Source organism: Oryx dammah, unplaced genomic scaffold (assembly GCF_014754425.2).
Source record: "Oryx dammah isolate SB20612 unplaced genomic scaffold, SCBI_Odam_1.1 HiC_scaffold_9, whole genome shotgun sequence".
NCBI classification, from domain to species: Eukaryota; Metazoa; Chordata; class Mammalia; order Artiodactyla; family Bovidae; genus Oryx; species Oryx dammah.
This window is the reverse complement of record NW_024070193.1, coordinates 45,833,769-45,853,063: the sequence shown is the minus strand read 5'-3', so window position 1 is coordinate 45,853,063 and position 19,295 is coordinate 45,833,769. Positions and strand designations below refer to the sequence as shown.

At 47.3% G+C, this 19,295-nt stretch overlaps 1 protein-coding gene across 5 annotated transcripts in view; it reads left to right on the top strand.

The window, feature by feature from the left end:
• TRAK1 (trafficking kinesin protein 1) overlaps positions 1-19,295 on the top strand; it is a 156,300-nt gene that overhangs the window by 51,920 nt on the left and 85,085 nt on the right. For 4 of the 5 annotated variants that reach the window (XM_040246058.1, XM_040246056.1, XM_040246055.1 and 1 more), the window contains exon 1: positions 5,785-6,190. In XM_040246058.1, coding sequence (XP_040101992.1) covers positions 6,100-6,190 — 91 coding nt within the window. In that variant the 5' untranslated portion in view covers positions 5,785-6,099. Of the gene's footprint in view, positions 1-2,184; positions 2,482-5,784; positions 6,191-19,295 lie in introns of those variants that run through there. The other variant, XM_040246060.1, reaches the window with a different exon arrangement.

Genomic DNA, 19,295 nt, shown 5'->3' with positions numbered 1-19,295 from the left:
ACCTGGATATGAGTTCTTCCCTGTACCTCCAGGAAGGAGCTCAGCCTTGCTGAGGCCTTGACTGGAGCCCAGCTGGCAAGGCTCCTGTTGGACTGCTATAACCTATAGCAGTCTTGACTTGAATGACTATTTCAGAACACTAAATTTGTGGCAGTTTGTCACAGTAGAAGTAGAGGGCTGTATGGTCCTGGTAAACAATTTGTTCCTTGATGAACTTTTGCTCTTCTGGGACCTGTTGGTTCAGAATTGCTGAACTGTGATGGTAAGTTAGTCCCTGGATATATTGGCTGCCTCTGCCCCCCTAGAACATAAACCTTGAAAGCTCAGGCACCTGGCTGATCCTGGAGGGGTTCCCCCATCCCCCAGCATGGGTTTCTCCTTGTCATCTGTTGGACCTCCAGCCTCAAAGTTCTGTTCTGGTTTCCTTCTGACAGCCTGGAGGAAGTTTGTCCTCGAGGAACCTCTTCCTTTATCTCTTGGGCAATGAGTGATTCGTGTTCACAGAGGGCAGCCCTGTCTGCACAGTGTCACTTGACTCTCCTGCCAGAGGTCTCCTCCACATGGGTGGCAGAGGGTTCATGCTAATGTCACTGGGGGTGTGGGGGAAGGGCTGAGGAGGACACAGACGCCCTCCTGCAGCTCCGCCTACCTGCATTTGGGGTTCCTGGCGTGGCTCAGCTGCAAGGCCACTGGTTTTCTGATGCTCATTCAGTCCCTTCTTTGTTCATGATGGTGTGGCTGAGGCCTGAGGAGCAACACTATCCCCCCAGTGTCACACAGCTCGGGGGAGTTTTAGCTCAAGTTCTGAACTGCAAAAAAAAAATCCCATGCTGGAGAAGAAGGAAATTGTAGGAACATGCATACATATTTTCTGTTGGCAGCAAACTGGATTAGGCTTGAGCAACTCCAGTCTTCTCTGATAGCCTGGGGGCTGGAATTGTGGACCACGTGTGGAGGAAAAGAGTGAGGCAGGGCATCTGGGCCAAGGACCCCAGCGAGAGGCAAGATAACCCCCTCAGCTCAAATGCAAAACCACTGGCCTGCTTGCGTTCTTTTTTCCTGCATCCTTTCCTGGCCCCTCTTTTGCTGACAGTTTGAACCGGTTGCAGGATTTCTCACTCCTCTGCTAAGAAAAATCTCTCCTTCCCGCAGGCTTCCCAAGTAGAACCAAGTAAGACAGAGGCGCTTTCATCTCTCAGGGCCGTCCACCCTCACTTTCCTTAAGCCTCGTTTGTTTCCTCTGCCTGAAAGAAGCCTTTTGCTTGGTGTGCCAGGGTTGGCTGGAGCCAGAGAGCGTCCAGGGCTGCGACCGCTTTGTTCCTGAACCCGTGTGAAGTCTTGGAAGTGTCTGCATACACTAGAGTGAGGGGCAGTGGCCAGGTGCCTAGGATCATTTTCCCACGGAGTTCCTATCCCTTTTCTTAGTTCACACCTGGCTCTGTGACCTTTGGAAACTTCTGAACCTCTCTGAGGACCCCTGTCCTTCAGCTGTAAAAATGAGACTTGTAAGAGCTGGACTAAGAGTCAGACACTCACTGGGTGACTGAGCAAACACAGATAGATGGGTCTGTGTCTTGTACAGAATGCTCACACACAGTGCTTCCCACACTCCGTGTGGCTGCCACGTGGCCTGGGTATGGTCATTTCAGGGTTGTTGTTGTGTAGCTGTGAAGTCGTGTTCAGCTCTTTTGTGACTCCATGGACTGTAGCCCACCAGGCCCCTCTCCCCATGGGATTTCCCAGGCAAGAATACTGGAGTGGGTTGCCATTTCCTTCTCCAGGGGATCTTCCTGACCCAGGGATAAACCCACATCTCCTGCACTGCCAGGCATTTCTCTACGGCTGAGCCACCTGGAGAGCCCCATATCAGGGATGGTGCCCTCATCTTAGCTGTGGTCCAGTCTGTCTATTTGCTTAGAGCTGCTTTCAGACAGGTTTCAGTTAGTAAATGAAGCCACATGCCCTGTGTTTCAGTCTGTACTGGTCCCTGAGTGGTTGAATAGAACTTCGCTCACAATTCTGTATCAAAACTGAAGAATTCAATTGGAAATACCTTGGCTCGAAGGAAACAGAATTTGCAATGTGATCACTCATCGTCTGAGGGCTCTTATTTTCTGAAGATTTTGTTCATTTTTCTTCAGAGATTCTAAGTCACCATGCTCCTGTCTCTGGCTTGTCCCTTAGGTTCCCCGTGAGGAGCCACTGCCAGTGTGCCAGACCTCCTGGGGGCTGTCTGCCCGACTGCCCCAGACTCCAGCAGCGGGGCCACCGATGGCAGTGGGCACCTCCCCGTGAAACCTGCCAAGCTGGACGCCACAGCTCTGCACGACGACACTTTGGCCAACTCTGTGCCCCCGTCGGAGGCGTGCAACCATGCAGTCCTAGCCTGCGGCCTGGGCATCCCCGAGGAGCACTATGTGAGCGAGGCCGTGGAAGATGCGCCCAGCTGCAGAGGGTACCGAGATGCCTGCACCATCACCGGTAAGGGGGCCTCTCCCTACCGGGGATGGGGGAGTCAGTGAGGACTAGGGAATGGTGGGGCCACAGGAGGGGGTCTGGGGAGGGACCTGGAGGTTGAGGAAAGACCACCAAAGGGCAAGGAGTCACAGCTTTGGGATTGTGAGACCTGCTGTCCAGAACTGAACTGTCTGAGATGAAGACACTGTGTAATAGAATTGTCCTGAAGGTTAAAGATGGGAGCACTGAGTCTTGAGCAGTGCGCCCAGCCCGTAGTGGTGCTCAGGGTGGTTTGGTGCCTCGCCCCTCTCCCTGAGGCTCTGTTTCTTCCGACATAAAACAGGTGTAATGAAAATAACACACCATGATGCTGTGGGCTGCAGCAGCGGGGAACTCCCCCAGGGCCCTGTGCACACTGTCAAGTTCAAGTTCTCATAGACGCCTGTGTCAGCCGCACCTTCCCAGAGTCCTGGGAACAGGGGGATCCGCCCCTCACCCACCCAGTGCACTGGCAGCACCTGCTATTCAGGCACATTGTAATGGAGCTCTGGCTTGTTTCTCTTCTTGAGGGATCCTCGTGACAAGTGTTCGGAGCCAGCACCGGAGGGGCTGTGAGTGGGAACGGTGGGGGCTGGTGTGTGGAACAGCAGTGAGGAGCATCGTGATGCATCCAGTTGCGTTTTTTTCGAAGTTTCTGCCCAGGTCTCACCTTGTCTGCACTGCTTGCTTTCACGCTCTTGTTGGAAATAATGTTTGTTGACAGTTTCAGATATGCAGATTTGCTTCCAGTTGGTTTTCACTGTTTTCTCACCAGTTAAGCATAGAGGACCCCACCCCACCCCACCCCATGTCAAAAGCTTCCTGGCCAAGAGGGGCGTGGAGATGCCGGGGATCCCAGCTGAACCCCTGGGTGCCGAGCACTTCCTCCACTTGTGTGCTGCTGAATCCTCCTGCTACTTGCCTGGCCCCCAAAGGACACGTGTCCAGCACCTGTCCTGTCTCTACCATACCATCCGTTTCTCCTTGCTCCTGTGTCTCTCCTATTAGCACAAAAACAGGTAATCATATCCTCCTTCTTAAAAGGAATCCTTCTTTGCCCTTTTCCCCACAGCCAGCATCCCTATCTCTGCTCTTTGGTTTGCCCACTCTGGTTTTTCTCCTGTTCTCTCGTGTGTCCACTACGCACAGGCTTGGACCCCACCGTACCCCCAGTACTGATGGCCTTGTGCAGTTCCGCAGTCCATCCTCAGCCTTCTCAGCAGGAGTTGACACTGCCAGCCACCCCCTTCTCCTGAAAATGTGGTCCTCCCTTGGCTTTGGGTCCTGACCTGGCTGGCTGCTCCTCTCCAGGAACTGGGAGGCCCCAGGTCTCAGCTCTTCTCTCTCCTGGGTCTGTGACTCCCTAAGTGGTCTCCCCCAGGCTCCAGGAGTTGGAGCCTGCCTCTGCGCTGACTGCTACCAGTGCCTGCCCTCATGCTGGGCTTTCTCCCTGAAGGCCACATGTGAGGGTATGGCTCCACAGCACAGCATTTGACGTGGATGTCTGACGGGCTTCTCTGACTACCCGGCCCTTCAGTGAACTCCTGGTTTCCTCCTCCACCTGCTTTCTTTGCAGTCTTTCTAAATGGTCCTTTTGCCCTTTCAGCTGCTCAGGCCAGAAGCCTTGGAGGCACTCGTGACCTCTGTATCTCTTTCCTACGCTGGTTCGCTAGGAAGTCTAGTGACTCACGGTTCACAGTGTGTCCAGAGTTTGACTGGTTCTCGCTCGCCAGCCCCAACAGTAACTGGTCGAAGCCACCTTCATCTCACGCTCAGATTGTTGCAATGGCCTCCTGACTGGGCCTCCTGCTTCCTTGCTTGCTTCTGTGCAGTCCAGTCTCTCCCTATCCAAAGGAGTGACTCTCTAAATACAAAGTTGGATGACTTAACTCTTGTGCTCCACATCTCCCCTAGGCTCCCTTCTGTCCATGGCTTAAGTGGCAGGGTTTCCTGTGCCCCTTTGACCCATCTCCTCTTCAGCTCACTCCACTCCAGATACACTGGCCTCCTCACTAATTTTTGGACAGACCCAGAACATCCCACCTCAGGGCCTTTGCTCTTGCTGCTGCCCACCTCCTGGGTGGCCTTAACTGCAGGTGGCCTCCTGATTCCTACTGTACTTTCTCCAAATGGCATTTCCCTGGATGCCTTTGGTGAGTCCCCTGCAGAGAGAATGGTCTACCCCTTTCCCCATCTCCCTTACCTGCTTTAGCTTCTTCCCCAGATTTAGCCACGCACTTCCGTGGTTGCATTTTGTTGACCAGACTTGCAGTTAAATAGAAACTACTGCTAGGGCAATCACAAAGGCAAGGGCACGGATTTTGTGCATCCTTGAGTCTCATGACTGTAAGAGCACCTGCATGTGGCCGTTACTCAGTAACTATTTGCTGAGTGAATGAAATGTGGCGATTAATTATTACTGCATTCCCATGAAGTGGGGGAATGTTGACTAAATCAGGAAAGGCTCAGCATCCTGCCTAAGATCCCTGAGCTCTAAGGGGTGGGGCTTGATGTAGATCCTGACCCTAAGATACATGTTCCCTGCTCCACCTCTGCCAGGAATACAGTCCAGGTGGGGAGACAAATAAGCGAGTAGAAATAGGCTATGCAGCATGGTTAGGCCAATGATAAGCACAGGCACACGGAAGAACACCAAGGAGGGTGCCTGGCTGAGCCTTGAAGGGGAAAGGATGGGGGAGACCAGGAGGGCTTCCCAGAGGAGGCAGTGTCCCAACTGCATTTTCATTTGTCTGAACACATAAGCTCGCCACTGGGATTCTAGTGGCATTTTGCCAGTGAAATCCAGGAAGCGTTTCACTTGTTAAAGTAGTTTCACTTTGAACGTGACAAACAAGGACAGAGCAATGGCAGAATGGCAGTGCTGAAACGTCAAGCCCTCTGGGGCGTGGTAGCTGGCGGTTCTTTGCTGGAACATCCGTAGCAGGAGCCATGGGACAGCTGAGAAACAACAGCTCAGTGCTGTCACGTTTGGCAGTGGCTTGGTAAACAAGAGTGTAAACACAGCCGCTGTTACGTGCTTAAGGCAGCCAGACAGTGCAGAACACGCTCAGGTTAAAGCTTTATATATTGGTGTTTGGGAGGAAGACACAAACCAGAAAACCCTCTTGAGTATCCCCAAGAACATATGTGTGAACTCCAAGGACTTTGCCAAGCGCAGTCCTGGGAGACCGCTTGGCATCCAGCCTCAGATAAATCCATGCCACCCCCGGTTCCCAGGGAGCGCTGAGATGAACAACAGGCTTTTTGTTCCTCTCTAATTTTTAGGCAAAGCCAAATTGCCCAGCACAAAGCCCCGCTCCCCCTCTCCCTCCTCCTCCCCAGGGATATCACATTTTGGGGTGCGTCATTTTTCGGTTTGGGGTGGTTTAACGAGATGAGCTGATAGGGTGCCCAGGCTGCCTGGAGTTACGTAACCCATTGTGCTTCCAGGGCAGTGCTCAGTCTTAGGATTTGCCCCAACAAGCAAACTCAGAGAAATGCTGAGTAGGTGCAGAAGGTGGCTGGGTCGAGGTGCTGCCCGGGCTGGGTGCTAATGGAGGGTCGCTCTTCGCTCTGAGCTGCCGCTGGAGTCTCTTTCTGCACATGGCCTTGGTGTTTCAGTTCGGGCAGCCCGTGAGGGCCCCGCCTCTGCCAGGACTCTGCCCAGGCAGGCTCATTCGGACAAGCTCATGTGGTGAGTGTGTTTGCCCGGCGTGTCCACTGTGCTTTTCTTTGTGAAGATTGTGGCCAGAGAGGCGAAAGGCCGCAGGAGAAGTCGTTTCTCTCCTGTTCTTTTCAGCTTGGCAGGTTGTCCTTGGACCTGGGATGGGAAACTGCAGTATTAACTTGCTGACATGCAGAGTGGAGGGACCTTGGAAGCCGCTCACCCCCCTCTTAGTCCCTCATCCAGGCTCAGGAGGGGTGGGTGACCCCCGTGGGACCGTGAGCAGCATGTCTGAATTGGGACGGGGCCGTGAGCAGCATGTCTGAATGGGGACCGGGCTTCAGGACTCCCACTACCTTGCCCTCCAAAATTCTCTGAAGTGGCTGAGCAAGGTCTCCAAGGTCACCTCTGACCTCTCCTCCTCTGTGATTTTCCTGATCCTGTGTCTTATCCTGGTTTCTTAATGCCTCATCTGGTGGCTGGGTCAGCAAGGGATTTTTCAGAAGGTGAGGAACACAGTTAGACAGTGTCTCCCCCCATCCTTTCCTCTTTTTCTACCCTCAGTTTTCTCTTTTTTCCCCCGGTATTAAATGTGCTTGGTCCTGTCTCTCCCGTCCACACCCCGGTGATGGTGAGCTTGCTAATCGGTTCTGCTCTGGCTTGTCTCATGTTGTGGGGCTAATGTTTCTGCTCACTTCCTCTAAGTTGATCAGAGTCCGACAGTTGGTGCATCTAGTTTCTGTCCTGTCTATATGCTGTTACTCATGGTCTGTCTGGGACCACACACCAGTGAGTTTCTCGGACGTGTGAGCTCTTCTTATTCCATTCAGTTGTAGGTTTCAAGACATGTGAGAACTCTGGATAGGAGGTTATAGAGATGCTGTGGTGTGTGTGTATTTAAAATATCTTCAGGGTTGGTCAGTAATTCTGTTCAGCTAGCATCTACCTGAGGCCAGCTTTTTGATGGAGTCCACAGGTGAGATCTGGTCTCCCCCTCAGAGCCCTGGAGGTGGGCAGAGGTGGAAGTGACTTGCTGTGAGCCAGCCAGGATTGCTTCCACCATGCTCATGGGAACTGTCCTGTCTGGGTGTCCTTGTCATTTCAGGGCCACCATTTCAGATTTGTTCCTTTTCTGTCACCAGTGTAAGCCATCAGACTTGGTGACTTATCCTCTGAAAACATGCTCAAATAAAATATTATGGACATCTTTTATGAATTAAATGTGAAGTCTTGGTTATCAATTCCTGTCTAGTATAAAATTTTTATTGTGTTTTCCATTGAAAATGTATAATGTTAATGGTCCTTACTTAGCTAAATGAAACAGAAAAAAATGGACGATGAAACAGCCCTTCTTTTACAGAGTGAGAAAATGTGAATTAGAATCTAGGGAACTGCACATCCTTTGCTGAATTCATAACTTAGAAATGATCTTTGCTTCTCTCAGTTGAATGGCCCCGGTTTAGCATTTGGTCTGTTTTTGCAAGTGCAGTGCAGGAGGAGGGCCCTGTTATGCTGGTTTTAGAGCTAACACTTAATCTTCAGCAAAACACAAAAACACTCACTTTTGTCTTTTAAACATGCTGACCTCACTTCTCCTCCACTCCTCATCCTTAGGGGTAGAATATTTATTAGACAGGGTTTTGACATGTACTGTAAAATTTAATTAAAATTATTAGTAAGAGTCCTGACATATGATTGACAGGCTATAGTTACAGATGCCTGATATATTCTTATTTTCATAATTTATTTTTGTTCTGAATTTGAGACAAGTTTTAATGTATCTGATGTATTGGTGTTAGTCTTTGCCTGTTTCAAACTGTTTTAGGAAGCTGGCAAATAATAAATTAAAATAAAAAAATAAAGGGACTTCCCTGGCATTCCAGTGGTTAAGACTCTGACTTCCAGTGCAGGGCCCACTGCTTTGACCCCTAGTTGTGGTGTAATGAAGATCCCACATGCTGCGTGGCATGGCCAAATTAAAAAATAAAATAAAAAATAAAGAGTAGTGTTATTAAAGATTTGATCAGGGGTGCTTTGCAAGGGCTTCAGTACATTGAGTCCCCCAGCCGCAAATAGCATTCCTAAGGGTGTCCTTTAGGTACCGGGTTTTCATAACAGATTTACTTTGATTTGTTTTGCAAGTATCAGAGCAGTTGTCGCTTCACACCTGCTGTGTTCAGGCTGCTCTTTAGGGGGACTGGAAGGGCCAGACGTGCGCCTCTGTCCTCAGCATCCTTTTGTGCCCCTCTGCTGAGGGTTGTTGTAGGGACTTGAAAGCGATTCAGCAAGAGAGAGTGCTAGGTGTGGCTTGCAGGTGGGTTTGAATGTTCTCCCAGCCACACAGTTCACTGGTGGTTCTGGGACTCATGGCCCCGAGAACCTTGACTTTCTTCTCTTGACCTCAGACAAACTTGAGCAAATCAAGCAGAAACTATCATGAACAGGAACTTTATAGCTGTAATTGGACTTGGAACAAATCAAATTTCATAGATCTTGTGTCAGGGCTTTTCTGAGAAACAGAACCAACAGAATATTTTTATTATATTATATTATATATGTTTATTTATCATATTCTAAGGAATTGCCTTATGCAGTTATGGAAGCTGACACGTCCCAAGATACATAGTTGGCAAGCTGGAGACCCAGGCGAGGCAGTGGTGTAATTCCAGTCCGGAGATTAGCAGGCTCAGTGGCTCAGACGTAAAGAATCTGCCTGCAGTGCAGGAGACCCGGGTTCAATCCCTGGGTTAGGGAGATCCCCTGGAGAAGGGCATGGTACCCACTCAAGTATTCTTGCCTGGAGAATTCCATGGACAAAGGAGCCTGGTGGGCTACAGTCTGTGGGGTCACAAAAAGTCAGATATGACTGAGCAATGGACACTAACAGCCTAGAAAGAGCCAGTGTTTCAGTTTGAGTCCAAAGGTAGGAAAAAGCTGATGTCAGCTGGAGGGCAGTCAGGCAGGAGGAATTCTGTCTTACCCTAGGGAGAGTCAGCCTTTTTGTTCTATTCAGACCTTGCTGTGGATTAGATGAGGCCCGCCCACAGCACGGAGGGGGAATCTGCTCCCCTCGGTCTACTGATTTAAATCTTAATCTTATCCAAAAACACCCTCACAGAAACAACCCAGAATAATGTTCGGCCAAATATCTGGGTACCCCACGGCTCAGTCTAGTTGACAATTAGCCGTCACAGATCCTAACAAAGGCTGACACTTACTGGGTAGTTGCTCTGTGCCTGGCAGGCTTCCAGGCACTGCTCTGGAAACTCACTTTGTTCTCAGCACAACCCTGCTGGGCAGGGACTGATATCCCCCTCATCTTTAAGGAGGTGCAGAGTGGGGAGACCTGTCCTCTCCTGTAAACCAGACATCCTTGGGGTTTGGACCCAACAGTGTTGCTTTCTGACCCTATTTAACCTCCTTCATTGTGTGTTTTTCTCTTCTATTAAGTTCATTTAAGTAGAGTTTTAATGATAAAAATTACACATGCAGATAGTAAAACTCAAAATTGTACCAAAGCATAGTCAATGTAGAGTAGTGATCACCCTTCCATCTGTACAGTTTAACCATTGAAAAATTGTTCCAGTAAGTTTTTATGCAACTAATTCTTTTTTTCTGAAAATACACTAATGGGACCATACTGTATACCCGAATCTGCATTTTAAAAATTAACAATATTATGATTGCTTCATTGCGGTAAATTATGTTGCCTTATGCTTTGAAATGGCTTCATAGTTGTTCATTGTTTGGCTTTATCATTATCATCTTCCATTTGTTTATGTTATCAGACATAATGGGTTTTTTTTTGTAACAAACATTGCGCAGTTCCTCCTTTATTAATCAGGTTAATAGGTAATGAATCCTTCTAAATACATCATCTTAGAAATAACAATGGAATGCCTTATAGTAATGTAAAGGAGAAACTAAAGTAAGATGATGGAGCCTGAGTTCTGGTTGCAGCTTCACGGACCTGGCCTCCTTAGAGTGTGTAGTGAGCAGGCAGGCGCTGCCCCTGTGGATAGGGTTGCTGTGCAGGTATTAGCTCTAAGGGCAGTTAACCATACTGGCCTCTCAGCGGCCAAGAATGAGCCACTGTTTTTGTGAGTCCCCTCTTGACAGTTGCTTTGTCTCCAGTGTTTGCTTTTTAACAGTGCCCCAAGGAACAACATTCTTGCATGTATGTCTTTTGGGTCACTTATTTCACATGTCTGTGGGCTACCAGGGAATATGCATTTAGAATTTGCTGTGCATCACAGCACAGCCCTCCAAAGAGCCTGTACCTATTAAGTGCCCAGCGTCCATGTGGGGAGGCAGGGGTCTTTGGGTTTAATCGACTGTTTTCATCATGGTTAATCAGATAGTCATACAAAATGGTATTTCATCTCATTTTGTTTCTTCTTAATTATGAACGAGTCTGTTCCTCCTTTCTCTTTTGTCTCATTTTCTGCAAACAGCCTGCTTTTTGTCTTTGCTCATTTTTCTAGTGGGTTGTTGGCCTTTAAGAGGTATTCTGGAGATTCTGTTGTGTGTACAGAGGGTAGGGTGGTGTGCCAGGGTGAGATTCTTTTATATTTCAGAAGAGGAAAAAATGTCTTGAAAATAGTTACACAAATTACTGTTTAACTATGACTATGTCCATAATTCACAGAAGTACAGGGTGCTTAGAGATTATGTAAAGGGGATTTCTGAAGTAGCATTTCTAAGAAGCCTCCTGTAGGAAAGCCGTATTTAGGCAGAAATCTGAAGGCTGTGTAGGAGTCGGCAGAGAGGGAGAGAGGGAAGGAGTAATCCACACATTGAAGATAGCGTGAGCAAAGGCCCTGTGATAGGAAGGTGCTCTGATGATAGTAGCTAACACCCACAGAGTGCTATGTGTTTCACGCTGTCCTCTCTGCCTCTTGTGTCTAACTTCGTTTAATTCTCTTGTATTAGTCATCTGTCACTGTGTAACAAACTTCCCAAAGTTTGCACCATGGAAAGCAGTCTGGTGGTTCTTCAGGTTAAACATAGTAGCTGCTGTATGACTTAACAGTTTTTCTCCAAGTTATGTACCCAAGAGAAATGGAAACATAATTCCACACAAAACTTTATATGTGTGTTCCAAGCAGCATTATTCACAACAGCCAGAAAGGAGACCCAAATGTCTATCAGTTGATGATTGGATAAACAAAATGCAGCATATTCATACCATGGGACATGATTCAGGGATAAAAAGGGATGAAGTACTGATATATGCTATATAGCATGGATAGCACTTGGAAGCAGTGTGCGGGGTGAAAGAAGCCAGATAGAAAAGGTCTCATCTGCAGAACAGGGACTGCCATAGCGACTGGGGCCAGTGGGCTCTCTGGTTCCAGACGGTGCTCTTGGAGAACTTTCATTTTCTGTTTTCTTTTTCTACTCCCTTTTCTTCTTTTCTTCTCTCTTCCTCTCCCCACTTCATCCCCTTCCCTCCCTCCATCTCTTTTTCCTCCAACCCCTCTTCTCTCCTCCTTGCCACCTGTTTCTCCTCCCTTCTTGTCCTCTCCTTTCCTTTCCTTTCCCAGTTCTTCCCATCCTCCACTTCATAAAAACAAACACAGTTCTTTTTTCCCCCCCTTTTAAGTTTTTACAACCAAGATAGATCTAGGTTGGCCAAGACTCAGGACCTCTTAGGTATAGACAACAGGTTACAGGCCATGCTGGGTTAATGTTCTTTGGTGTTTTCCAGCATGTGGAGGGGGTGAAGTTGGCCTGTTGGAAAGCTGGCCCCTTTCCCTATTGTGTCGGGCAACATGCTTCCTGTGATAATGAAGGGCTTTGGACTGCTCATTGGGAAATGCCGGGATTTAGCTAGAAGCACCTTGGAGGTGAGGATGGAGTGGAGAGGGCCTCCGTTCACCCTGCCTGCAGTACCCATGCAGGGCCTCTTCTGAATTCTTGTGCTGTGCTGTGCTTAGTCGCTCGGTTATATCTGACTCTTTGTGACCCCATGGACCGCAGCCCGCCAGGCTCCTCTATCCTTGGGGATTCTCCAGAGTGGGTTGCCATGCCCTCCTTTAGGGGATCTTCCCAACCCAGGGACCAAACCCAGGTCTCCTGCATTGCAGGAGGATTCTTTACCATCTGAGCCACAAAGGAAGCCCAAGAATACTGGAGTGGGTAGCCTATCCCTTCCCCAGGGGATCTTCCTGACCCAGGAGTCGAACCAGGGTCTGCTGCATTGCAGGAGAATTCTTTACCAGCTGAGCTACCAAGGAAGCCTTCTGAATTCTTGGATGGAGGTAAATTGGGCAGAGAGGGGAATGGAGTGAAGAAGAAGCCTGCAAACTGGGAGTTCGGGGCGTCCTCAGGAGGGAACGACCGACCTCTGGGAGAGGAGGAGAGAGAGAGGACCAGCCAGCTCCTGCGCTGGGCACTGGAAGCTGTGCAGAGGCTGTTACCCTAGTTCACTGTCCAGGGAGAGGCTGTTTCAGACCCTATCCAGCCCATCTCACTTCTGTCCCTGGTGCCCGAAGGCCTCTGTGGGCACCATCCTGGAGGGGGACATGGGGTGGAGAGCCTGGGAGCCCACGGCATTCTAGGGCTCTCTGTCTGTCCAGTGTGCTTTGTAATTCCTCCCCCCGGCCTGCCCAGCCCAGCTGCAGGGCAGAGTAAGGTGGACCATTTGTTTTTGTGCAGAATTGGGTTTTGTCCTGTGGATGCCACGAACTTACCACAGGGGGAAGAAGGGCTGTGAGAATGAAGCTGATGGGCAGAGGCGATGGAGGTAATGTGGTGGAGGGGTCAAAGAGTGGAGGGCTTGAGAGCTGGGAGGACCGAGGTGTGATCCAGGAGGGCGATGGTCCAGGAGTGGAGAGGCAGGGAGTTGGATGGTGTCTGACTGGGAGGTGATGGGCACAGTGGGGAAGGTGACTGCGGACCTGATGCCACGGGTGGAGGGGCTGGACAGTAGACAAGTGAGGACCCGCCAGGCGTAGTGTGAGTTGCAAATGAGCAAGGACTTTGAAAGGCAGATGGAAGGAAATGAAGTAGTGTGGCTAGAGGAGCCAGCGGATGCAACACAAAGCCCAGGCCCCTGAGAGTCAGCTCAGGGTGAGACTCAAATGGTCCTGGCGGTTTTCAGCCCTAGCTGGATTTTGATCTGTGTGGTGGACCATGCACCTGGGTCATGTTCTTGGTGGGAGAGAGGGAAGGTCTTACAGATTAATGGTTAGAAAGATGAGGAGGAGGCAAAGCCAGTGGTTAGGAGGACCCTGACCTCCCTTCTCTTTTGGTAGAAATTCTGTTCTCATGCCCAATCCAACATGTTAGATTTCAGTGTATCTGATAAATATTACTCTATTTTTTTTTTCCTGTATTGAAAAAAACTCACAACAGACAACTCAGGTTGTCATAACTTCAGGTTTGAACTCCATTGCTCAATGCTATTTCAGTTCTATTTAAGTAGGGGTTTGTGATGAGTAAAAGTGGGGAGGGTCAAGTTTAAGTTTGAAGAAAGCCTGAAAGTATTCTGATCTCTCCTTCCTTTGTCTGGGACCTGAGGAAGGGTGCGGGCCTGCCTGGGAGCGGATGCAGCGCCACCTAGTGGGCCAGGGAAGCACCGGCAGCAGGAGTCGCAGCCTTAATCTTGAGACCAGCCACCTGCAGCAGTCCGGGGTTTGCAACTTTTGAAAGGGATTGGAAGAAAGAGGAGTTAATTGTCTTGAGAGTCTGACAGCTAGGGCTGGCAACTTTAGATGTGTAGAAGAGAAGAAATCTGCCCCATCCCTTCTCCTGCCTTGGTCTGTCCCACCTTTATTCTCTTCCCATCTGCTCTAGCAGAGTTAGTTCCAGAAGTCGTTTTTGTACAAGAGGGTATTATGAAAGCCAAGTATGGCCACATCTTTCTTGCTTAGACTGCTTGTTAGGAGATCTTGATGATGATGGAATTTCAGGCCTAAGCAGTAAACGTCATCCTCCTAGTTGTCAGCGGCCGTACTTTACATGATTTTAAATTGGATGTGTATTAGTCAGGTTTTGCTGTAGAAATGCTGGGTAACAAACAGCCCCCAATTCTACAGTGGCTCCTGCAGCACTTATTCCCTGCTCCTGGTCTTAGGTTTCCATGCCTGGGCTTCAGTTCAGGTCTGTTCCACGTGTCTGGCCCTAGGGCAGCAGCTGTCTAGGGCCCTGTTCTTCTCCTGGCAGAGGACAGGAGCTCAAGGGGACAAATATAACTACACAGGGATATTCAGAGCCTCTGATTGGATATGCAGTAAGTGATGTTCACTCACATTCCACTGGCCAAGGGGAATTCCATGGCCCAGCTCAAGGTCACAGAGTTGTGAAATGATACTCCATTCACAATGAGCCACAGCAAGGGTGGGAAGTGAGGGGAGATCAGCCTGGATTTTAGAAGATCCTCAGGGAGCTGGAGTGGCCTTGAATGGCAGAGGCTTGTAGGTGGTCTTCAGGAACACCCCATGGTATCAGTGACCTTCAAGCCCTTGGTGTAGTCTCTTAGCTCCACTGGGCTAGGGAACTGGGTGGGTGTGGGTGGGGGAAGGCTGTAGACTCCAGTGGCCTAGAGCCAAGGGTTGCCATACTTCTCCCTGAAGGGCCAGAGAGTAAATGTTTCAGGCTTGTTGATTCTGTGGTCTCTGCTGTTGTAGTTGACAGCAGCCACAGACAGTACCTTAAGAAATGGGTGTAACTCTGTTCCAATGGAAGTTTTATTTATAAAAACAGACAGGGGACTGAATTTTGTAGTGGACTGTAGTTGGTGGACTTCTGGTCTACACCTTCATGCCCTGATCTGTATCAGGATGTCAACTTAACAAGTGAGAAATATCCCTTTTTAGTTGAGAAGCCAAATAAATAAATAAATTCAAAGGGCTTCTGGTGGGTTCAGTAATACCCCACCCAGTCAGCATTGTTAAGCCATGAACAGTTGGTCCATATCGTTGGATTCTCCGGGCAGCCAGAGCTTATTGTTTTTAAGCATGAGCTCTTATTTCGCTTGACCCATTTTCAGTAGAAATGGCTAGAAGGGTATTAGAAATTCCTTGGGCTTTCCTAGAATGGTGGGAAAGGTGATTAACCTTTTAGGGAGATTCAGATGCATCTTTTATGAACAATGTTTGGTGGAAGATTTGGAGATGTGTCCAAAGATGCTAGGTGTGCCTAGTGACCTTTTTAAACGTTCTTTGTGGTTACATTTTTTGTGTGTGAGTAACCGCTTCTTTGAGATAGGATTCACATACTGTATAATTCACCCGTTTATAGCATATAATTTGATGGGTTTTAGTGTGTTCACAGGGTGGTGCAGTCATCACCACGGTCAATTTTGGAACATTTTCATCGCCCTGGAAAGACGCTCCATCCCTTACAGCTGTCACCCCGCAATGCACTTGCATGCCCCCAGTGGGGCTGCATTTTTAATGAGCTTTCAGGAAGTCACTTCTTGGTTTCTGCTGTCCTTGTTTTTCTCTGCTCGTCCCTGGCTTTGGAGAGCAGAGCAACAGATCTTCTTGAGTGTCATCTCTGCTATTCAAGGGCACACTTAACAGAAACTTTAACTGCTCGTGACACTTGTGTATCATAGCAACGTCACCTATAAGATAACTTAAATTTTTTTTCCTTTATTATATTTAATAAAGCTTTATATTTCTTTATTTGTATTCTGCTTTGTAAAAAGTTATCTTTTGTAATTTTCTATTAATACATTTTGAATTTATGTTTGTGTTGGTTTGAACCTTCGTTCAAGGAACACGGAATGGTTTCATGCCTAGGTTTTATTGTTTTATCTATTTTAACTGTTTATTATCAGGCTGTAGTGAACTGTTTAGGGATGAGTTTGAAGTCTTTTAATATCCACATGATCTCATGTGGTGTTTTGAAAAACTAACCATTGTTCATTTATAAACAGAATTTCCTGTTCAGGAAGTTAATTTAGATTAACAATAAAACAGTTGACTGCATTGAATGGTAGAGGCACCGTAGGTATTTTGGGATCACAAAATTTTGTTCTATTAATAAAGTCTCTGTGGTCTGGCACATAATTCTTTATCTCAAAGTTTATCACCTATGCTAACTGACTTCCATTGTCCCCTGGTAAAGGGCTGACTTTGGGAAGGAGAAGAGAGACAGGACTGGGCTGTGAACTCTGGCACCTGCTCAGGGTGAGGGTCTGAGAGAGTCTAACCATAAATACCAGGTTTGTAAACATATTTGGAAATCAGAAAGCAAACGTAAGTGTAAAGAGTTAATTTGAAAACAGGAAATTGGATCTGAACCCCCAGATTAGAGCAACAAAACCCGAGGTAGGAGCGAGAATAGTGAGATGAAGTATAAGCAAATTATTCTATTTTTGCTATGGATAATGAGAGAAATACAAATTTATCTCCTAGTATTAATAATTTAATGGAAACTACCTTCATCAATAAGGCTTAGGCTTTGCTGCAGAGAACAGTGCCTTCACTTCACAGGATTTATTTTTCTTTCACATAAAAGCAGTTCAGAGGGAGGCTCTGCAGTGCTGGTATAACCCTTCTGTCCTCAAAGGTCCAGGCCTCCCCTGTCCTTCAGTTCCACCATACTCATGCTTTTTATCCTCAAAGTCACCTCATGTTCTCAGAAGGCTACTGAAGTTCCAGCTGTCATGTCCAAATTCCAGGCTCTAGAAAGACACCTTTAGAAAAGCCTCACCACACCACGGCTTAAATCTCAGTGACCAGAACTTAACACTCTTGGTCACACCTTGCTATAAGGGAGGCTAAGAAATGAGTCTTCCCAGGTCTTTGATATTAAGGAAAGCGGGAGAGTGTGGGTGTCTGGGAAGCCACTAGCATCATAAGATGTCATATTTTAGCGATAGAATGTGAACCTTTCAAATCAGTGTTTCCTTCTCTTTCACATCATGAGCCCCCACAAGAAAATGATAGTGTTTGCATAGCTCAAAGGGTGAATGGTGATGGTAACTCAGAGTTGGAGGCCACCCTTCACATTGCTTGGCACCATCTATTTCCAACACTTGAAGAAAATTCTGCCCTAAATCATTACAAAAAGAGAGTCTGGCAGCACATAGTCTATAAAACAAAAGACAGATAAGTAATGAAACCTCAAGAGAGTAGAACCACCAGGAGGCAGGACAAAAGTAAGATCAGTCATGTCTGACGTGCTCCTGTGTGAAGACAAAGTCTCTGAATGGGTCAGAAGTAAAGCTTTAGTGATGTTCTCTGTCTCAGGAAGTTTCAAAGCAAAGTACTCAAGGGAGTGGAAGTTGGGAAGAGGAGGACAATTTAGAGAAAAGAGAATTATACAGAGGAATTATTTAATCAGTGAGACCAGAGGGGCAGAGGCAGCATGGGTGGTGGCTGTGGCCACTGGGTCCAGACTCTGTTAGAAAACCAGGTCTAATACTTACTGTGTGATGTAGGTTCAGTTACTTAACCTCTCTGCCTTAGGTTTCCCCTTCTGTAAAATGGGGATGATAATAATTTCTACTCTTAGGGCTGTTTGGAGGTTTAAATGCATCAGTGGAAATAAATACTTGAAGATGGTAGCATCTGTAAATATTTGCCATTATTATTGCTTCTGTTTGTTATCATTATAAAAAGTACAGCTGGATACATTATAAAAAGTGTGTATGTGTTAGTCACTCAATAATGTCCGACTCTTTGCAACCCCATAGACTGTAAGCCGGAGAAGGCAATGGCACCCCACTCCAGTACTCTTGCCTGGAAAATCCCATGGGCGGAGGAGCCTGGTAGGCTGCAGCCCATGGGGTCTCAAAGAGTCGGACACGACTGACCGACTTCACTTTCACTTTTCACTTTCATGCATTGGAGAAGGAAATGGCAACCCACTCCAGTGTTCTTGCCTGGAGAGTCCCATTGACAGCGGAGCCTCGTGGGCTGCCATCTCTGGGGTCGCACAGAGTCAGACACGACTGAAGCGACTTAGCAGCAGCAGCAGCAGACTGTAACCTTCCAGGCTCCTCTGTCCATGGAATTCTCCAGGCAGGAATACTGGAGTGGGTAGCCATTCCCTTCTCCACAGGATCTTCCCAACCCAGGAACTGAACCTGCATTTCCTACATAGCAGGCAGATTCTTCACCATCTGATCCACCAGGGAAGCAGCTCCTTCAAAACCAATAAAATCCAGGTGGTTCAAAGATAGAATGTTAAGAATGAAGCCATAAAGTGCTGGAAATTTTACTGGTTATATTAATAATCTTGAGATGGGAAGGCCATCCTAAGCATGACACAAAGACTTAAGATTATAAAGAAAATGATCAAGAGGGAGAGTAAGTGGTACAGACTTCTAGTTGCAAAACAAATGAGTCACGGTATGAAATGTACAATGTGGGCAGTATAGTAAATAATTATGTAGTCTCTTTGGTTGGTTACAGATTCTAACTAGATCTATCCTGGTGATCATTTTGAAATATATAGAAATATTGAATTACTATGTTGTGTAACAGGAACTAACATAGTGTCGTAGTTCAGTTATATTTCAAAAACAAATGCATAGCACAAGAGATCAGATTTGTGGTTACTAAAGGTGGGGGTGGGGGTCAAGGGAGTGGGGAGCTGGATGAAGGTTGTTAAAACTGCTTCCAGTTATAAGATAAATAAGCACTGTACTTATTTATGTACAGCATGAATGATGTGTATAAATACATAAATGTTGTACAAGATGATGACTATAATTAACCCTGCTGTGTGTTATATATGGAAGTTGTTAAGAGAGCAAGTCCTAAGAGTTTTCATCACATGGAAACAATTTTTCTCTTTATTTTTTTGTCAATGTGAGATGATGAGTGTTCACTACACTTATTGTGATCATCATTTCAGTGGTGTCTGTTGGTCAGATCAATATGCTGCACACGTTAAATGCATACAGTGCTATGTCAATTATATCTCAGTATTCCTGGTGGAAAAAAACTTGACTACCCGAAAATTAAACTTTATATAGGCATTCTTGCTGTAACACAATACTTGCTTCTAAAAAACTTCCTGTTCTGCAAAATTGGACACTAAAAATAACAGGAGTTACACAACTTTGTAGCCGGAACACTAATGAAAGCCATACATTGGGAGATAACAATGGTAGGGTGGTCATCTTTTTATTAGAAAAAAAAAAGGTAAGCGCTCCCTGGCAGTCCAGTTG